Source organism: Anguilla rostrata, chromosome 8 (assembly GCF_018555375.3).
Source record: "Anguilla rostrata isolate EN2019 chromosome 8, ASM1855537v3, whole genome shotgun sequence".
Lineage (NCBI taxonomy): Eukaryota > Metazoa > Chordata > Actinopteri > Anguilliformes > Anguillidae > Anguilla > Anguilla rostrata.
In genome coordinates, this window is record NC_057940.1 from 34,965,792 (window position 1) to 34,987,871 (window position 22,080).

General features: G+C 41.8%; 1 protein-coding gene across 2 annotated transcripts in view; it reads right to left on the reverse strand.

Annotated features, from left to right (window-relative positions):
• LOC135261518 (zinc finger protein ZFPM2-like) overlaps positions 1 to 22,080 on the reverse strand; it is an 84,975-nt gene that overhangs the window by 51,513 nt on the left and 11,382 nt on the right. For both annotated transcript variants that reach the window (XM_064347882.1, XM_064347881.1), the window contains 2 exons: positions 13,843 to 13,992; positions 8,752 to 8,844 (listed from right to left, as the gene is read on the reverse strand). In XM_064347882.1, coding sequence (XP_064203952.1) covers positions 8,752 to 8,844; positions 13,843 to 13,992 — 243 coding nt within the window. The remainder of the gene's footprint in view (positions 1 to 8,751; positions 8,845 to 13,842; positions 13,993 to 22,080) is intronic.

Consider the following 22,080-nt stretch of genomic DNA (forward strand, 5'->3'; position numbering starts at 1 on the left):
ATGCAAGCTTGAGCTTAAACATACACAATAAGATCCTCCTCATGTGATACCATGTTCAGGCCAAGCATCTCTATAAACTATAAACTGAAACTTTTTGCTTAGTTGTGATGTTCTTTAATATACCAGTGTGAACACACAAATAATTATTTAAAATGTCTGCCATCTTAATCATCTCACATAACATTATGGCTGTAAACTCAATTAGCAGATATTAAATACAAATATAGTTATTTGTAGCATTATCATCAATATTTCAAGACCCTTATCATGGGTCAAAAATATTTAAATATATTCCAAATAATTCATATGTCCCACTGTTCTATGAAAATCACTGCAATTGACAAAGCTGGTTACGTGTCTAAATTAAAACATTGTATGAGTTACACATCAAAACTCTGTATGGCAAAGCTCTACTATGGTGCTTCAGCTTTTAAAGCTTAGGTTGAAACGTCACTGTGCTTTGATAAGACAGCGATGAACTTTTCCCCTCCTCCTCAAACTGCTGTTATCATGCTGAGAGAACAGAAAGCATCATTTATAACCCAGACTCATAGCGTTATCTCTCACTGAGAACTACAGTTAAAACACAGATGAAAGCCCTCCACCACACTCAAAGCTTCTTAGTGAGAAGAAATTTGCAGAGAAAGGCTTCCCGCCACTGAGTGTGGACTAATGCCTTCTTTTCACTGGCCATATTCAGGAGAAATAATAGTAATGATCATAATCAACATCATCATTGTCATCATCATCTTCACCACCACCATCATCATCAACAATAACATTGCAGTGTGGAAATTATAGCTACAGTAATACATCTCAAACATGCACGCTCAGGCACATACAGCAAAGTATTCACTGAGGTTGTCAAATAGATATCAACTTCTTGATATATATTGATCATCATCATCATCATCATTACCGTCCTCATCCTCATCATCATAGTGAATATAATTTTTAAAACATCTTTAATGGATCTGAAAAGATTGCACCAGTAATTCTGCAACAGAAAGTTCACCAATCTCGATTTATCTTGCTAATTGAACTGACAATTTGACCATAGCACTGAGGTATCCACTTGACTGCTCTGTTAACCTGCCTCGTAGACTTTTAATGAGATTGAAACCCTTGATTTAACATTTCACCTGGAAGACATAGTCTTCTAAATAACACGGCCTCCATCAGGATGCTAGTACACTGTTTCGGTCTTAATCCAGAGGGAAAACCACAACTGGTCCACCATCACCACCTCCAGCTGAACCAAGTTTTCCCATTTTCTTCATCCAAGTTCTAACCAAGCCAAGGCCAACTATTCGTGCATCAACAGAAGGCTACAAAGTGGTATGGCTGCAGGCCATTTTGTTGTAAAATGTATTTTCAGTTGCTTTATTGTAAAGCTCAGTAGATGTGGCTACCATAGCAGATTTCAGGCCCCTTTTATAGATTTACCGAGCATCAAGGGGCTAAATCACTGATGGAGATTTTCTGGGAGACTGTGAGTTACTTTTAGCCCAAGCAGTAAGACAGTCGACAGATATAATGGATTAGCTTTCTTATTTCTTTTTTGATAGAAATCATGAACTTGGTCACATCATGCTGTCTCAGGAATATTTTTGAATATTTTTGCAATGTCTGCAGACATAATGACACTGTAGATAAACTGTGGTCTCCAGCTGGGAAGGTCAAGGTTGGGTCTATATGACAAGTGACCAGCCATCTCTCCCTCAGGACACACAATGCTCTGCAGTCCTGCACCCAGGTTGGACATGTTCCTCAGGCCCATAGTGAGAATTTGTGTGTGTCCCTTTAAATGTAGATGAACAGAAATGCAAATTAAGAACGTGTGTTACATTTTTGTGGCTGGGGAATTCTCAATGTACTACGAACAATGAAAAATGAAATACCATCATTGTGAAATGAAACAGCATCATCATTTTACTTTTTTGGTCATTTGAGCCAAGAAGTCGCAGTCTCTTGTGTGATCCCACCAACCTTTGTGAGTGATCGTTTGAGGTTGGCTCTGTGTGACCATCAGCGAATGTGTTCAGAGGTGTTCAGCGAAATTCCTCATAAGGCTAGCACTGGGGGATTGGGGTGTGAGGTTGAACATTTCAGCTCAAAATGTGTGTATTTGTGTGTGTGTGTGTGTGTGTGTTAGGAGGGTGATATGAGCTTCAGCGTTCAGGTGGGAAAAAGGGGAGCGTCTTGAGCTTTGGCGACTCACTGGCACCTCCTCATCCCCCCTATCCCCTTGGCTTTCCCAGGCTGACAGAGGAAAGCAGTCCCGTACACACACGCAACCATTGTGAAACGAGACAGCCAGGCTCCTTCACTGCGAGTGACCAGATGCACCTCGCCCTCAGCCCTAATCTGTAAACGACTTAAAGGGGCCTTATCTCCCGGCTCCTCTGCTCCATTTCATGCTTGATTTACTTTAAATTGTCTGATAGGGCACTAGGGTTTGGAAACGGGCCCATCTCTGCACTGGGAGAAAAAAAAAATGTTCTGATTTCTCTCTGGCATGGTCACGCGGTGGGTTTTTTGACATTCTCTTACTCTCTTCCTCAAGAGTGAACCTCCTTGCGGTGCGGCAGTCTGTTTGAGTGCATTTACATTCAAGTGAATGCCTCAACGGCCGAGCTGGGGATTCTCATTGGTCACAGTGCAGTCAAGTGCTTTAGACCACAGAGATCCTGTATTTGAGTTAGCGCAGGAGTGGCCCCCAAGTTTACACACAGTGTGAGTGGCTGCCACTGTATCCCACTGAAAGAACAAAGACAAGCAACCACATCTACAAGTGCGTATGGCTTCCTCCTGAAGATTGAGATATATACAATGTCCTTTTTTGCTGCTGTTACCCATAGGCTTTATTAGGTTTTCTGTTTGGGTGAGTACCAGGGAAAGCAGTGAGCTACACTGCAGTAAGATTCAGTTTCACTCTTTAAGAAACTGTGAAAAATAGTTTTCATATTTTTCAAAAGCACATTGAAAAATATGGAAAAAAAGAAAAAGTTGTATCATAAAATAGGTTGTCGTTTAGTTAAAAAATCTGCAAATAAAGAATGTTAAATGAAAATGCAAGTGAGCAAGTAATAGAACAATGGCTCATTTTTGACACTGGTTTTTGGTCTTTTAAAACAGAATGGAATGTTGGGGATGTTTAAAAGGCATAAATACACTGCCCACAACCATCCTTTCCCCAACCCCCCCCCCCCAAACATACAAACACGCACACACAAACAAACATAAATAACATAAAGGAAATAGAAAAAAAAAGATGAAGAAGAACATTGAAATTCATCGCACAGCGGAGAATGCAGTGAACCGCGGGGCTGCGCGGGGCGATAAACGGAGTGATGATCCGGCGACACGTCTTTATCCACACACCGCTTTAATTAACGCCGGCTTGTTTGTTGAAAAGATGATTAATATGCCAATGAAAACAGTATAATTGAATACCGCAACACTCGCACAATCAGGGAGGAACACGCCGGGAGTTTTTTTCTCTCTCTCCAGATTAGCCTTTTATCGTGATCATTGTTATTATTTGGTATTTTAATTCAGCTGACAGCAAGACTCCCTCCCTCCCTCCTTCTCTTCCTCCCACAACCCCCCCCCCCCACCCCCCGCTACAAGTGAGTAAAACAAGAGCCCAAACAAGCACTCTTCGGGGCTGCTACTGCTTTTGTGACTTCCTTTTGTGGCAGGCTTTACACTGGCTAGCAGTGGTTAATGCCGTTGCTTTGAGGGCAGCAGCTCAGTCAATCAATCCGTTGGCCGGTCTCTGAGTGAAATAAGGATGCTGGTACCACGTCTGTTCCCCTTATTTGCAACCGAAAAATACCGACATAATAATGTGGGGCTGCGTCCTCCACAGCTGCATAGGACTGGATAAACTCCATGATTAGAGGGCCTGAATGCTCTCTGATCCTGACAGTCTGCACAGTCCCTGGTCTTACATGTTCTCCTCTTTTATTTCTCAGAGAGAGGATGATTGAAGAGGAGGAGGAGGAGGAGGAGGGGGGGGCGGTGTCAAGTTAAGTTCAAATCGCACCCCCGTGATCCCTCTCTCATCGTAAAACAAACAGGGTGGGAGAGAGACACCACCTGTGAAGGGTGGCGTTCTTACATGGGCCGCAGTGCTTTGAGTCTGAGCCGCTGTATAAGGCTTATCTGCGCTGTACAAGATACAAAGTCTGGATGAGAACTCACTTTCTTAGCCCGAGCACAACAATGTCTTTGTTTCTTTAAAAAAAAGAAAATCCTGATTTATGAATGTTTATAACTATGTCCACTGGCACTTGGACAGTAGATTGTAATGTGAAATACTAATGACATTTTCCGACTCGTGGTACTGAATTAAAGTGGTACTCATCTATCCAGCACAGAGCTCTACCCTATTAAGCAACTCCACTTTAAATGATGGAACACAAATGAAATATCAATGACCCACAGTGTGTCTTATTCCAGTGCCTTTTTACTCACAATATGATCATAAACAGCCAATGGCTGAAAGCTGTATTGTCCTTACCTTTAACAAATATTACTTGTAATTACAAATCTGGATATCAGTGAAAATAATAATTGTGATATCTAACCAAAGTGGAGCAAATCAAGCACGTCTTTGCCTTTTTTAACATTACCCTTTTCGGTCTGATTCTAATTAGGCATTAATATACTTTTAATACCGCATGTGCCTTTGATAGTACGTTAACCCTCCAGAAAGTATTACCATGAACCTTACAGGAAAAAAAATGGAAGTGTTTGCGCCTTGATAAAATAAACAACTTTCAAACAAGGTCTCGTCAAAGTTTGCGCTTTGCATAAATAAATGTCAGACACATACGCGTCTTCTTAAAATGCTTAGTTATCAGCGGCGCCTCAGACATGCTCGTCTCATGATTATGTCAAGACAGGGGTTATCAAACCTTTCAAATGCATCTCAAACTACATTTCCAGCAACAAAAGCCTCGAAAAGCCAAAAAAAAAAAAAAAAAACGTCGAAGAGCTCGTCGCACGTCCTCACACTTCCAATCCAATTTGACTCGTGCCGTCAGTGCGGTCTCAGAGCAAGTTTACCAGCCCCTGCTTTCCAAGACGGCGGCGCTAAAGGCTCGAGGGGTTCAATCAATGGCGCTTTGATCTCGGCTGGAGCTGTAATTATTTAACATTGTTACAAGGATTTCTCTAATCCATGTGACCATTAAATCCCTTTTACACTCTCATCTTCCGAGGCCTAATCTGTATCTGCGCGCTCCACTTGTCTCTACCTCATTCGGGCTGTTCCCTCCCTTTCCTACAACGCCCCGACTTAATGGACTTCAGGATCAAATTAAAATTCCCTGTTGCGATTCCCGAACTTGGCAGTTGTCAAAGTGTCTCATTTAGTCTAGCGCAGGAAAAGGATTTTCAACCCCCAAACACTACTTCCCTCCCTATTAATGATGATTTTTTGGTGCTCGGCTACTGCTTGGTTACGGGCCAGGGTTACCACAGGTCATTATGGCTCAGACATTGTACGAAGGGCTGTGTCTTAGCCTTTTTGACTATGATGCTATTTCAGGACTTGTTATTGCCTTTGTTTTGAGAGTATTGACAGTGCAGTTCATATCAAACCGACATATACTGTAGCCTTCTCCTATTAACACGTAATCGCTGCATAGTTTTGCAGAGCACGGAAGAGGCATTGATCTAAATCATTCACAACAAAACCGGCAGGAAGGATTTGCATTACTGTGCCTTAGGCTTTGAAATACTGCATTTGGACCTTCCCGTTTCATAGTGATGCAACAACAGACACCATCTGTGGAACCACCTCCAGAAACATCAGAAGGACATGCACATTCATGTAACATGAGGAACAACCATAAAAGAGGCCGGTTCGTCATTTAACATGCATGGAGGGGGCGATGAAAACCTCAAACGCAGACTGCATTCTAAAGAGAGGAATGGGCGGGAGGGGGCAACCACGCAGTAAAATATGATATTTGATATGTTATGTAAGCACTGAAATGGATAGGGACACGCCGTTGCTGTAAGACCGTGAGCTTTGCCCGCAGTTGTGCCCGCTGTCCATCAGGGACTGACCCCTGCCCAGCTGGCACAGACAGCAGGGCTGGGCTGTGTCCGACAGGCGTCTCTCTCTCACAACGCCAGAGCAATGGAAACTCCTACCAGCAGAGTGCTGAGGCTTAGCAAAGAGATTAGAAAAGAAGGTACTGACAGTCCACTGCAGACTCTTCACCATTCACTGTATTTCTAGCATTTTCCATGAAAAGTTACATCTCAGCCTGCATGAACTAAGCAGAAAAATGAGACTGAAATAAAAATGGATTTATTTACTATCAATGCTGCTCTTGAGTAGGCAACCAACTTATCTTCCACTTTGGAATGTAAAAAAGTCATAATATTCCGTTAAGTAGCTTTTTGGCTGGCTATTAGATCGCAGGCGATGATTCATCTTAAATCAAGTTAATTATCGTAATTAACATTCGCCATGTTCATTTTTCTTTTCAGCGTGGAGAACGCTAATGGCGGGGCATCAAAACGAATGAAAAGACCGTACAGATTAATGAACGCTAATGGCGGAAATCAAATGAGATCGCTCTTTCGCTCCCAGCTCCCTCACACGGTGGTATGCCCTGGCAAGGCACTCTGCATCTGTCTGCACCTACCACAGCGCAAAAAAGTAAAAGGTCTTCAAAGAGCGGACCTGCTGCTTGTGATGGGCGAATACGGTCTTTATTTCCACATCAGATAAAACATGCTGAGGCTCATTAGCGAGACGTTCGCGGTCTTGTAGAGCCCCGGATCGTATTCGGCCGGAGGAGAGATTTTCAGATGCGATCATCGCCGCGGCGATTAGGAAATATCAATCGGCTGTCACATTAGGCTACGCGACCAGGCACGCGCTTGCCATGGTATACTGCGATATGAAGGGCCCGATCGCGTACAGTAAGGCTGGACGTGTAATGCGGATCATGCAGAGCAAGGTAGATCGTATCAGTCCTGAAGGAGACGCTGGGGAAAGTACAACTGCTGTAGTACAAGTTACAACTTAAAAAATTTAAATCTTTAAAAAATAGTTAAAGTAATACCATTAAAAAGCATATAATAAAAAAATTATATGAAGTGGTCAAAAAAACACAGACAATTCATTGATCATTTGGGCACGTCCCAAACATGATTCTGCTTCATGTCGGTTTAAAACGGCAGGTGTTTCTCAAGAAATTGCTGCACTAGGGGCTATAATCATCACTGGCCTGCTCATCAGACAATTGTCCAGTCAGAAATACCATGTGGGCCTCAAGTTCTAGCTGGGAAATGATATTAACAAGTCTTGATATGAACCTACTGCAGTGATATCACCAGGGTTACAGGGGAGCATCCATTTCAGCAATACCATGGGGGGTGTGGGGGGAAGGGTGGGGGGTCGGGGGGGGGTTCGAAGGGTTAGGGGGATGTGGTGTAACAGGGAACACCTGAAACTGTTCCTGGCAGGGGGGCGGGACACAAGAGCTCGTCTGAAGTCGTGATTCATTGCTCCAATTTCATGGCTCGTGCCACGTACTCAAAATTAAGAAACAAGTGATTCTATTTTCTTTGTTTATCAGTCTTTTGTTCCCATGGTAATGGGAAGGGGGAGCATAATTAGCCTGTCACAGAACCCACGTTCCCTCTTTTAAGCTCTCCACTCCCCTCCCTTCCTCAAGAAAAAGCCCCTTTAAATGTGATACCCACCCCACAGTTCATCGCTGACCCGTTTGGCCCCTGTCTACACACCAATCGCAGACTCTGTCTGTTGCAGACATCTGAGAGCTCTTATCTTCGCCCCGCAATTCTCATTTCCTTCCTAAGACTTCCATGCAAATGTGAAATTTAATGATAAATGCATTGTCCGATAGGGCAGATAACACTGATTCCCTGTCAGCGTAGATACACCCAGAGGGGGGCCCCCAGCAGAACTGGCCCCCGAGGCCATTCCATCTAACCGCCGTGACACTTTCTCCTAACTGTGTAGAAACAAATTTCAGCACAAGTTACAATCTCTCCCTTTTCACTCAGTATTTTCTGTTCATTTTTGTTACCGACATTTTATGATGTGTACTGTTAAAATGACATTTGTATAAAACTGTAACTCAAAGTAAAGGACAAACGGTGGGACTGGGATGAATATGGGCAAAAATTGAGCATATAAATTCTTCCACCTGAATATTTTGTCATTTTTAGCTATGGACCACCTATGATAGCTAGGAGATTTTTAAATTACTATATCTCTGCACAGCAAAATGTACAATTAACTGATAGGATACAGTACGTATGATAGAGTGCATAATGTTCTTATTGGACTCATAGACATTGTTAGAGTTGATATAACACTAGATACACTGATGTGCATCATGATAAAAGTATTGCATTTATTTCTGAGGAAAAGTTGGACAATTGATTGAATCCTGGCAACTGTATTTGTCTGTTCAGCATCTTGTCGTTTGTTAGGAAGTGGTTTCGTAAGATTTTGTCATTACAGTGCTAAGCCACTGATAGATCAATTTTCCTCCAGTGCTTTTACAGATTGCAAAATGAATTTTAAAAAGTAAATAGCCTGATATCACTATACATAGAAAGAGAAGAGCAGCACCAAACGTCTGCTACTGTACTTGCCACAACCACACACACACACACACACACACACACATTTGCCCTTCAGGGCTCTTAATCACCACTCAATGTCTGTAAATTCAAGTATTAGCTTACTCGGTCCATCCCAGACCTCGGGTTCGAGTGGAGGTGGCCTGTATTTCCGTCCAACACCATTCCCATCCCCCACCTGAGAGGTAACATCTTCACCTGCAGAAAAAAACCATAGATCATAGTCAAGTTTAATAAGCTTTAGAACAGAATACAGCCATATCAGAACTGTATGCAAATGGTCCTCATAATGCATCCAATCAGTGAAAGAGAGAGAGCGAGAGAGAGAAGGTGTGTGTGAGAGAGAGAGAGAGAGAGAGAGAGAGCGAGAGAGCCCAAGTCGATGTCAGACGAGACAAGCAGGAAACTCTGCAATCAAATTTGTTATGTAATGCATTGGAAATGTTTAATTATAGTGCCAGAAATTAAACACAATGATTTCTTCATTAAATTGAGATGAGCTATTTTGTCTTATAATAACAAATCTCATATATTTTGTCTTTTATTGCAGGCATACAACAAATCGCCTACAATTTTGTGATATCAATGAAAATTTAGCCATTTTAAAGAAACTGGGCTTTGGAAATACTGGTAAATCAGTGGTTAGTTGATTCTTTGCTGGTAGAACAACATTTTGTTTTCATGTTTGGTGTGCTTCAGAAAATATATTCAAATGTTTGAGTAAATAACATAAAAAATAAAAAGATACACCTTTGGCATGTCTATGAAAACAAGGAACTGTGCAGTTCAACCGTGCATTGTTTTAAAAACATTTCTATTACTTAATTTACAAAACATTAAGCTCAAATGAAACCACAACAGGTAATTATATAATTCACTGTTTTATCCACAATGTATTTCAGCATAATTTCCTCAAACGTTTTGATCCACCTGGATCTTGCTTTCCGTACTTTAGCACTGCAATACACCCTTGAGACAGTATTCTTGCAATGCAACACAAACCTAAATGTTCATTTCATTACATGACATTAATGGCATTTATCAGAAGCTCTTATTCAGATTGGCTTTTCATGTTAGGATAGAAACTGTGAAGACAAAATTACTATTCAAAAATCGATAGAATAAAAGTGTAAACCTCTAGCAGCTAAACAGCTAAATGAAGAAGTGTAGACATGAAGGGACATGGATGTACTGTCAAATATTTTATATTCTCTTGCCTTTAACTGCAGTCTCTCAATGTACTCTGACTATGGCATAGATACAACACCCAATGTTCTTCTATTCATTGACATTTTTCATTGATACCTCATTCTTAATGTGCAGACTTATCAGGAGGCATCAAACAGCCAATGCAGACCTCCGTGTTCACAGGGTTCTAACAACTGAAATTTCATAACTTATGGACTTCCAAAGTGTCCTAACTCTCCCAGAGTTTGTGGCCATTTCTCAATATCAGGGGGAATGGGGCCCATAAACTCCCATCATTACAACACTGGGCCATTTTCCTGCGGTCCGAGGAGCTGTTATCCTGCTCTGATTGGAGCTCAGGGCATGTAGATCTGGCCCAGTCGGGATTGCCATACTTAACAAACATGAATGATTCATTTCCTCCACAGAGTCAAATGGTGCTAAAAGGACGTCTCAATTTGCCTTATCGCTCGGCAAATTAGCATTTTCCATCTTCTCCGGGTCAACTTTGAATTAGAATTCCATTCCGTTCATCTGAAGCGCTGAGATCATCTGCTGGCGTGAACTCCTGCTCCTTCTCTAACGCTCAGATACTTTCACAATGAATTTGCACACTTCCTGTTTATTCCTTAACCATAAACATTTTATGCAATTCAAATCATTCATTCAAATGTGATTCTGATGTTACAGATAGCACATTTCATGGCTTTTTTCGATACTGGGAAAGCTAGAAAAAGTTTTTTCTTTATTAGTGTTCACACAGAGCTGTCAGAATATAACTTTTATAAGAATATAAATGTCAGTATAAAACACTATTCTTGGTCAATGGTATTAGTTTTCTATTGCATAATTTAAAAGGCAAATGTTGATGGTTAATCTGAAAAGTGCTGTTGTTCTCTGAAGAAATGACATGTCGAGAGTGACAGTATCTGGTTTGGTTCATGCAGTAAAAATGGTTCAAAAGTGTAACCATGGGAGCCATGGGATCGTTATGTCCATGGATAAACACAAAAATAATATCCGGGTTTCCCCACACAGATTTTTCCAAGGAGAGAAAGAATTCCTTCTGCAAAACTCTGGATCCCAGGACTGTGATTCTAATGATATAAAAAAACTTGCTAAGGTAAGACCAGATTTATATTTCAAATGTAAAAACAGGTGACACTTGAGAGAGAGGAGAGTGAGAGAGAGAAAGAGAGACAGAGTGGGGGGGGGGGGCATGCAGAGACTGCAGGACACATTCCTGAACAGAACAAAGACAAAGAGCTAGCTGCCAAAGGCCAACCAAGAAGCCCATGCCAAGTCTTTAAGGCAACCCAGCCAGTGACTGGTGGCACTATTGCTTCCTTTTAAAGTCAGATTCAAAGTCAAGAAACCCAGCAACACATTGTGGCACTCAACCTCTTGACCTCTGTGCCTTTAAACTCATCCACTTCTTTGCTGCGCTCCGATCAAGTTAGAGAGCTTTGTATGCTAATGAAAACTAGCAGCCTTCCTTTGTGCCGCTACAGTGTTTTAATTCCCACGATAGGCTGTGACTTTAAATGAAGCTTCTAACGCTACCAAGCCCATTCCAGCAAGTGACCACACAAATATGGCATTAAGCTGGTGACGAAGGAGTAATGAAAGAGCTCTACTGAGGAAAGTTACACCCAAGATCACGTTCCAAGTCTGAGTGATGAGCAGGTGTGTTTAAAAAAACCCACACTCATCTTGAGACTGAATTCATTACACAGAGCCATCAAAACTTGGAGGAGTTCTTTCATCAAGACCCTCGTTATCTACCCTTTTCCAGATCAGGACCGTGTTTTCGATGCCACTGCCACTTTGGTGTACTGTAAGTGGAGGAACGCTAAGCCACCCAGACATGCAGCTAAATGAGTTTTTTAAAAAAGATCCACGGTTGAGCACTTGAGTAACGGAGCAAGGCCACAAATGACTACACCTGATGCCTTCTTATAAACGGGAGCCAGATCCAACCTTTCACAGTCCATAGCTTTTGAACTGTGATGGGAGATTTAGAGGCTTACACTGTAGCAAAGATAGCAGCGGAAGTCAGAAAGCAGCCTGGTATGCTGAAACTTGTTTGGGTAAGACATGGGTAAGATTACAGGATTACAGAAGAGCCAATATTTTTGATACTTCACTGTGTATTTTTGTATAATGTTCATCCAATTCAACTCATTATATTTTGCCAGTCCATAGCTTTATTTTTTAATCTAATTATTTGGATTTAATTGAGAGCAGAGAATCATACACACTTCCTTCTGTATCCATGTATGTCTGCATGGCAGGATTGGCATGATGCACTGTATATCGACTTTGTGTTCATTAAAATTTTGTACAGACTGTTGAAGAATCAAAGAAAGTTTAAACTGAAAATATAATGGATGGCACATACTGTATGTATTGATAAATACTGTACCTGTGGACATCTTTTAAAATACTATTTGAGAAGCATAGCGATACAGTTAAAATGGATAAAAAAACAATATAAACTAAACTGAACTGCTGCCAAAATTAGCATTCAAATAAACTGTACAGTGGATTTATGCCATTAACAGAGTAAAACACAAAAGACATTTTTTTTGCATCCCAACTGAAACATGAAAAGATTTTTTCTATTAAATATTTCTCCCCTGTGGGGCACTCCTGACAGCTTATAGTTTACAGGTTCAAAGTGAGAAAATAAGAAGAAAGAAAAAAAGGAGGAGACATTCAAAGAGTAAATTCTCCATTTGTGAGGAAAATGTGGCCCCGTCAGATGGCTCTGGAATCTGGGAACACCTGGGGCGGAGGAATCAAAGCGGCGGGGTGCGCGGGGGGCCACGCGGCTCCGTCCCCCGCGCACCGTAACCCCGAGCGGGCCCCCGGAACCGCTTCCTGTGATGTTGGCGTGTGACCACGACAAATAAAGTGTAATTGAATCGGAGTTCAAAGGGACTGCCGTTTGATGGCAGTCAGCGGGTTTGGGCGAAAGCCTTCCCAGCGGTTAACCAGCCTTGTCGTTAGCTATGACCTTATTGGTAATGTGAAGGTATTGCTTTAGCAAAACATACGTGTATTCGTACAGAGAGATAGATAGATAGGTAAATAGAGAGAGAGAGACAAGGAAAAAAACTGAAAAACAGACGTACTGCAGATGGGGTTGTATGCCAAAGCACCAAGTCTTGAATTTTCCTCAGAAACTTTTTAAGATAAATATACATACAGTGCTCAGAGTGTTTCAAAGCTAAATTTAGAAGCTGTGAGCCAGATAGATTAATTCCAACCTGACACCAAATTTAGAGTTTTGTTCTCAAAGCTAAGCATAACTCTCCCAAAAAGCACCACAAAGGATATAGGAGCATTGGAGACATCTCTCTTGGTTTAAAGTGTAAATCTTACATTCTGTGAAGTTTGAAGCAGCCAAAACATCAAAGCAATATCTAGGGGTCACGGACATCAGGTCACTCTGGCCCCAGTTTCCCAAGGTACTGGAATACTGAGACCTCATTTAATGCCATAACGGTGTGGTTGTTTCATTATCATATCATCATCATTTATTAGCTAATAGGACAGCTGTATGCTGGCAGCTTTCATGACTTACATTTTATGATACGTAGGCCTACCACTCAATATGGATTCAAACAATCTAAGAGAAATGCTTTATTCAAGAGCAGAACCAAAGTGATCCTCCAAGGATTCAAAATTCTTAGATGGCTTCCACACCAGTGGGCAATTTTCACAGGCTTAAACAAAAATCAAAGTCAATATTGTCTTCCACAGTGCCTGTGATCTCGGTAGCTGACCCGTCCCTCAGCCATTTCCTCTCTTGTCACACCTCTGCCTGGGCATTATGAGATTTCAACCCAACCAGTGTGCTGCAGGAATGCATTCAGTAGCTTTGCATGCCAACCCACAGACCCACCCTAAAGCCAGGTGAGCGGCAGAATTGCGATGTGGAAAATAAATGCAGTCACTCTAAATTCACAGTGACAGGGGTCTGGGGGCATGGCGAAGACTCACCTTGGTTGGAGGAGTACTCCAGGTCTTTTCCATTTTCAGGCTCAAAGTCGACAGAGCAGTTCTCCTCCATGGTAAAGTCCTTGTTGATGGCGAGCTCGCTCTCCGAGACGCACTCCTCATTTTCCTCCTCCCGTCCATTATGCAGCAGCCCTAGGAAAAGAGAGAGAGAGAGAGAAGGATGGAGGGAGGGTTTTCTAGTGGGAAGCAGGGTCAGAAGAACACAGCAGTGAACTATGGGCCAGTGTCAGTCTCAGTGTGAGACAGGAAAGTAAATGTCCTAGAACTGCTGACCTACATTATGGCAGTCGATCATCACTAAGACTCAAATTAACAGAATTTAAAATTTCCACACATGTTTAAGGCTTTAATTTTAGAACTTTTAAACAACTAAATGTAAACATACTTCAATACAAAGCATTTGTCATGCTCTCCCTGTCTGTGTGTAACACACTACTCTCTGTCTGTGTGCAATATACTTCTCTATCTCTGTGTATCAAACTTTCTCTCTCTCTCTCTCCGCGTGTGTAACACTCTCCCCTCTGTCTGTGCGTAACACACTGTTCTCCCATCTGTATAAACCTCAACCCTTTCCTGTTTCGTCTGTGCTATGGAAATTATCCAAGGGCTCAAATTCTATGATAGTGTGTGTATCAGGGTATTGCCCCCAAGAACTGCGATTTATTTGCACATCCAAGATTACTGAAAATATCTTTATATTTATGATCGGCTCTGCTATCTGACCGACTGCTGCTTGACATCCAGTGGCCAATATTAGTCCCGGTAATATGTGTAAAATGTCATTCAGCCTCAGGATTTTTACACAACATTTCTGCTGAAGGTTGTGCCACCAGCTAAAAGGTCACACAATTCCTGTCAAAAGCATCCTTTAGCACAACGTTTCTTTGATTCTATTACTTCACTGAATAGATTCATGGCTACAGCACCTGTTGCTGCAGGGACACTTCACACATCTCAGTACCCACTGAAATACACCAGTGTTTTACCTGAAAGCTGTAAAAATAAGCTTACATCTCTTTAGAAACTTTGAAAGATTCTATTAAAAAACATGTTTAGAAATGCACAACAAAAAATCTTTTAGCATCATTTATGGTTATATATAGATGTAAAGATGAGAGACCTGCTTTTGGATACAGACTTTAACAATAGGAACACGTTGTGGTGTGTAGAACATTGGACTTGTGGTTCAGTTATACGGTATGAATATCATTCAGGCTTTTTGTTTTGGATAACAAATGTGTACTACACAGATTACTCTTACGGTATTCACACTTTTCGCTCGAAGTATTGCAAATCTAAGAATGTATTCAGACAATCCAAAATCTTATTTTATTTAATCCTAATTTTTATGAGTTTGCGGCAATGAGCACTGATGAATACGAATGGGCATTCCAAATGGGAGAGAAAGTTCAGATTCAAATTTTCAGATTCTTATTGAAGGAACGAAGCGACAATCACAGACACATTCTTGGAATTTGCAGTGCAAAATGAAAGGGCGAACATTAGCAGTCAGACGCCAATTTAAAAATGACATTACAAGCCGTAAGCCTATCTCTGGTTCCTCTACAATGTTGACCTTTTGCTGAGCACCTACTTTCAAGAGGCCTATTTTTTTCCAGCCAGGACATAAATAAACATTTTTAAAGCGAGTCTGCCCCAGAGCTTCCTTTCACGGGAATTACTTCCTGTGAGCATACATGTGTCATTGCAGCCTAAACACAGTGCGTCTGTGTACAGACAATCGTGTCCTCCCAACTTCCTCTGAGGTGCATCGCTCATTGTCGCCCTGACAAGAACTCCTCCCCCCGTAAAACAAAATTCTTTGGTTCATGGACTCAGTCCTGACCGTCTTCTCTGATATTCCTTTATGCGAGCGCAGGGGCGCTTACAAAAGGCCCTCCAGCTGCACGAGAGCCGGGCTCTTTTCATTAGCCCAATGAATCAGCCCTCTGTGTCTGCCCGACCCGCGCGCCTGAAAAGGGGATTTGAATGCCCATCTTTGATGGATCCTCTGAAGTGAGACGGAAGCTTTAAATCGGGACGCGGTGTAATTTGGGTTTATCTGATGCCTCGTCGCTGCTTTTCAGCGGAGAAGGGGCTGCGTGGAACCTGAAGTGACTCCTCGGTACACAGCCACTGTTGTCGGACGCCGGGTCGTGAAACATGCAGCTATTAGTAGGGGCTCAGACACAGAGCTGCAATAACTCAAGAGGAAACAGCTGATGCTGAGCATTGGATGAGAATGGCCATCTATGCAGCTCCACATGTGTGTGTGTGAGACTTGACACAATACAGTCACTATAACTACACATACAGTACACTGTATCATTGCATATGGATTCTACTGTTACTGCGTTATTGTACATTGCATACAGTGAGCATATACAGTGCAGTACATAACGCATAGAGGCTTCATGCATAAATGGTAAATGGACTGCATTTTTATCCAAAGCTTTTATCCAAAGCGCTTTACAATTGATGCCTCTCATTCATCCATTCGCACACACACTCACACACCAACGGTGAAAGGCTGCCATGCAAGGTACCAATCAGCTCATTGGGAGCAATTAGGGGTTAGGTGTCTTGCTCAGGGACACATCGACACGCCCAGGGCGGAGGATCGAACCGGCAACCCTCCGACTGCCAGACAACCGCTCGCCCCCAGCCAGCCCATTTTTTACCACAAGAAACACTCATGTTGAACATTATCTAACATCTTAATTTCCTCTAAGAAAACTGTCATTTGGGTGAGAGCAATGGGCTAATTGAAATAAACCATTTGGGATTATTGTCCAAACCCAAAGTGAACTGCTCTTGAAACTATATAACAATCTGTATAGTTATGAAATTTACTAAAAATGAATGACCATTCTATCCACAATGCTATCTTTAGGAGTTCCCAGTGTTAGTGTGACTATTGTATTGTGTTTCGTTTAGTTTATTATCATATAGTATTTGCTTAGAGAAACTTGAAATAACAACAGATGCAACAATGATAACAATGCCACTTCAAACAGCGCATCTATAATTTCTTATCGGACAGTAGCCATTTTCCTACTATATTTTGTTGAAACATTCTTAAACTGATCTTCACATTCAATTAAATCCCCATATTCTGGATGCATTTCAATGTGACTAACCAAGGGGGCCGAGAAGAACAACCCTAACCCTAACCCTTTGGCCTTCTGTAATATCTTAGTTTTTAAAAAGTGTTCCTTTAATAGCATTGCTGGTGCTGAGAGGATTTATATAGCACCAATATTACACCATAGAAATTATTTGAAATACTCCATGATACAGCCGTGATGCTACTGGAATGTTGTATCATAAATGTAGAGTGAGTTGAAGATATTAAGGTCTATTGAAGTTGGCATGCCAGGTCTCTTTTGAAAAAAAAGCAGAACTCAGTACTCTAGTTATTCCCAGCAAAACTGAATAGCATTCAGATACATATTCACTGTCTTTGCTTAGAAAGTAAGCCCACGATCTCCAAGGGTCAGGGCAAAATACTATGACCACAGGTCACACATGTATGGCTCAATTATACAATATAAAGATATGATTATGGAAAAACTGCCTCATAGGCACTACAGTTAAACACGCGCACCACACATGCATGCACACATACACACACAAACACACACACACACACACACACAAACCCCAGGACCACAGTGGAAAATCTGGCTTCATAATTCACACATGCAAAAACATACGTCCACACTAGAACAAGGCTAGGACATGGCAACTCTTTTCTCATAATTCCTGTCTATAAAGTTACAGAATGGTATGAGATGAATGAAACATGCATTAAACTAAAAGTATCAAATTTCAGAATGGGCCAATAGCTTGTACTGAGACTTTCGAATTAGCTGAATCAGAATGTGCCCACTCTGGAAAGCTAAGAAGCAGGGCTTCGTAAATTAAATACACAGTTCAGCCAAAAAACAAACAAACTGGGTTTGGAGGATTTCACAGAGAAAATCCTCCTTCAAAGGCCCCGGTGAGTCACCTTTTAACATTCACTTCTAAAACCATCCATTTGTGGACACAGCCATTTGAGACGTTCAGAATGATCGCGCCAAGCACGATCCCGTCACCGACCGGCTCGACTCATGAGCCATACCTAATGACCGCCTCCTTTCTAAAAAAAAAGCACTTTGAAATGATTTTTTTTTTTTTAAATGAGGAAACCACAAAACACATAAGGGCCTGACTTGAGCGACATTTAATTTCATGGCTCGCTCTTCCCCCCTGTGCGACACGGGGAGGCTTTGGTTGGGCTCCGATAGGGACGCCAGGCATTATCAGCCGGCTGCAGAGTGCCGCGCCCGGATCGCAGACTGGGCCTGCTTTATGCTTCCTAATTAGAGGTGAGGTAATTGAATCTGATCGAACAAAGCAGCAAATCTCCGCGAGTGTGGAAATTGTTCTGCTCCCACCTATATGTCATATTTTAATCTGCTTGTCGGTGGCGCACACGGACAGGCCTAGGGGATGAGAAAACAAAATGCAGCACCTGAGACTGAGCGCAAGCACATGGTGTTGCCTATAACCTGTAGTGCAGGGCTCCTCAATTACAGGGGACCTTCTTCTCAAAAAAAGATATTTTTACAACAATTTAACTAATCACTAATTGCATCTTTCAAGTAACTGCAAAGTCACCTCACCTATGCCTGTAAGGCTGCCTTTGAAGCCTGTGCACAGAAAAGTACTCAGCATTAATTAAACTCTGATAGAGTACATATTACACTGATAGAGTGCATTACATTTGGGGTTATATAATATTGAAAAAAAGTTTAATTTTGATATTATATAAATGTGTATACTTCTCTGACGACTTCACAGCAAGCCAGAGACCAGTCTGCAACCATTCTGTAGTGGGATTAAGGGCAATTTAATCCCACTTTACTCTTGGTGAGATGAAGACCTTTGTATTCCACCACTGCACACTCCCAGTACATAGTTTCTGACAGCATATTCACACACACTCACACACATATCCCCCCGACACACACACACACACAAAGCTGTTTGAGGGAGCCTAGGTTTATACTGACTGTCCTGTCATAAGAGAGCCATCCCATAATATAAACCATGATCACCACGACAACACGTCAGTAATTTCTGCTCTTCTTACAGCTTAGTGTATTACAAGGGCATTCAGTGAGCACAGCAACTGTATTTGAAATGATTCATTCCTGAATACACTCTGCATTGAAGATATTTGAAAGTTATATATACAGTGACCAAGTCTAATCTGATGGTGTTGAGTATATTCTGTTGAAGGAAACGTCTAATTTGTAGGCTTTAGCCTTTTGACAAATATTATGTCTTGAAATGGCGGAAGCAGTGGAGGGAATTTCACTGATGTGATCCTTAGAGTAGCTACAGTATCTGAGACTGAAAACAAGCAGAGGCATATTGTTTAGCTAACTTGGTTTTTCCTGTTGCTAGGCAATGTAATTCCAGTGATTAGAAATGCCACTTAAAATAAACAATACACAAAATGTTTCAAATGTTTGCAAAATACAAAAAGGCTTTACATTTAATTCAAAAGAGGACAGTTAATCTGACACTGATGGATTCAATCCTCCTCTTAGGAAAGCTGCCATCTCTCCTGAAGACAACATGGCCGCCAACTGATGATGAAGACTGGCTGCGCTGCTGATCCCACAAACTCAACCCAAACAACAATTTAAACCAATGAGGTGACTATATCCTCCTTACGATGCCTGCATCTCACTGCACAGCCTGACTTGCTTACTTCTTATGGCTTTATGGCTTGGATTCAAATATTCATCCCTGACTTTGACTCAAATAAATAAAAACATCTCTTTACTTTACTTCATTGCAATTTAATTCCGCAGCCTGCCAAAAAAGTGTTCCCAAAGAAGGACTGATTTTTATTGAATCAAGGCCTGTATCTCACAGTTTCAGTACAGTTTAAATAAACTTTAACTTGTGAAGTTACTGCAATGTCCCCTCTAGTAGGGATAGTCAGTATCCCACCAGGGTTATGGTTTCTTGTGGTAGTTCTAACATGGTCTATTCAAAAGCCCATAGCAGAGATATAAACTAAGTAAAAATCTATTAAATGAATATATTGACTTCAACAAGAAGTGTTAAAAGCAAACCCCGGTTTGAAATTTCTTCTCCAGATAGAATAAATTATTAATACCCTCCAAAAATAAAATACAAACTAATCTGTGTCATTACACTAAGGATACAGAGGACTCTGAACTGCAGCTAACATCTAAATATTACAATTGCGATAACGAGGTGTGACGTCTGATGGGCATTTAAAAAAACGATTCTTCATGGAACAGCTCAATCTTTTCTGCTTTTTAATTAAAAGTAAAGAAAATAGAAGCTCATTATCCCCTTATAGATTAGCTGGTGGGCATCTTTCTGCAAATGAGTTCTAATTAAAAGAAAATTGTCAGATGACATTCAAAGTGCTGTCCTTTAGATGGAGAAAGCCACTTTTCCTTTATTGCACTCTTGACCTGGCTTTGCTTAGGGTATTGCTCACAGATTAGAATTCTCCCAGTGGTAATTCCACATTGGTGGAAAGACCAAAGTTTCTTCTCCACAGACAGCAAACAGATGACAGAAGCAGCAAGGATCATAACTACTTGTAGGAGTGAACTTAAACGTTTTCCATATCTATAATGAGTAATGTGCATATATATGTATTAACACTATAACACAGGGCCTTCCTGTTCTACCTTTTTACTTTTTAAGGTGAGGCAAATTAAAGACAAGGTATAAAAAGGAGCAAAACATCACACCCAACAATGTGCTTCATGTTCTAATTTGTAAAATGCTATGTTTCTAAAATAAAAAGTTTTCTTCAAATTACTTAAAATTAATTACTTAAGTTAATGTCTGCGACTTCCAAAATATGTATTTATTGACAGAAGATCTGACAAAAAGGTACACTGAGAACATAAAGACGCAAACGATACAACTTCTCATTTGATAAATGTTATCTACGTTACAAGGAATCCTTTCGTTCCCTGTTTTATGGAAACAACTGCCAACGAAGGCTGGGCAGGCATAATTATATCTTGGCTTGGGTCCCCTGCGATGGGAATCTTTGTTCCAGACGGCGTTCCTGTGAGGGACCCTGGCATTGGAAGCGTAGCCCAAATTATTTAACGCTCCCTTACAGAACGCCGCGATTATTACATTTAATGACACATCATTACAGGATGCCGTGATTATTATATTTAACAACGCATCATTACGGAGAGCCGCGATCGTTACGTTTTAATCTTCCGCATTACGGCAGGAGCGCCGCTCGCACCTGCCCGCCACAGACGGCGGGCTACGCTCGGGTGTCTGCGGCGGATTTAAACTGGGTCAGAGAAGGAATACATCACCACCAACCCATATGCGCCCCTCTTCTCTCTCCCTCTCTCTCTCTCCCTCTCTCTCTCTCTCTCTCTCCCTCTCTCCCTCTCTCTCTCTCTCTCTCTCTCTCTCTCTCTCGCCTCTTCTCTTTGGCTCGGAAGCTCGCGACTGCGGGAGCACGATACGCGCAAATCACATTCGCGGGAGAAGCCGTTTAATATTCACACGCTTTATGGGACCTCGGCGCCAGCCCGTCTCAGGAGAAGAGCGAGGCCCGCCCCACCGAGGGTCCCTTCACACCGCTGACAGTTTAGATACGTTTTTCCACAAACGCCCAAAAAAAAGTAAAAAACACGCGTGTACTGGATCTGTCGATGATGAACAGGGCTATATTTCATTGGTGTGCTGTTGATTAGTTTTGGAGTACTGCTGAATTAGCGTGGTTGCCAGGAGACAGAAGGTCCCATGACCCTGACGGTCTCAGTCGACTGCGACACACCTGGGTGGCGGGGTAGGAGCATCTGCGCTGCTAAGTGATGTCATCCCGGACTAATCCAGGCCGCCTCACCTCATAAGCGCGTATCACCTCTGGTATCTGCCGGTTTCTGCTCAGCACCAGCAGCGAGGGCTGTTTTCAGTTTGGCAGAGAATGCAGATGACTGTGAATGAAACCCGCTATAGACATAATCTCCTTAGAAATGCACCATTATCCCATACTTTGCTGCTTCCAGAAGCTGACTGATGTGGGTGTATCTGTACTTTACTATCCAGACAGGACACTTTTTCCATGAACAATGCATGACACCACATTAATGCTGTCCCACCTCCTCCTCACTTCCTGACCACATGGCCTTAGTCAAA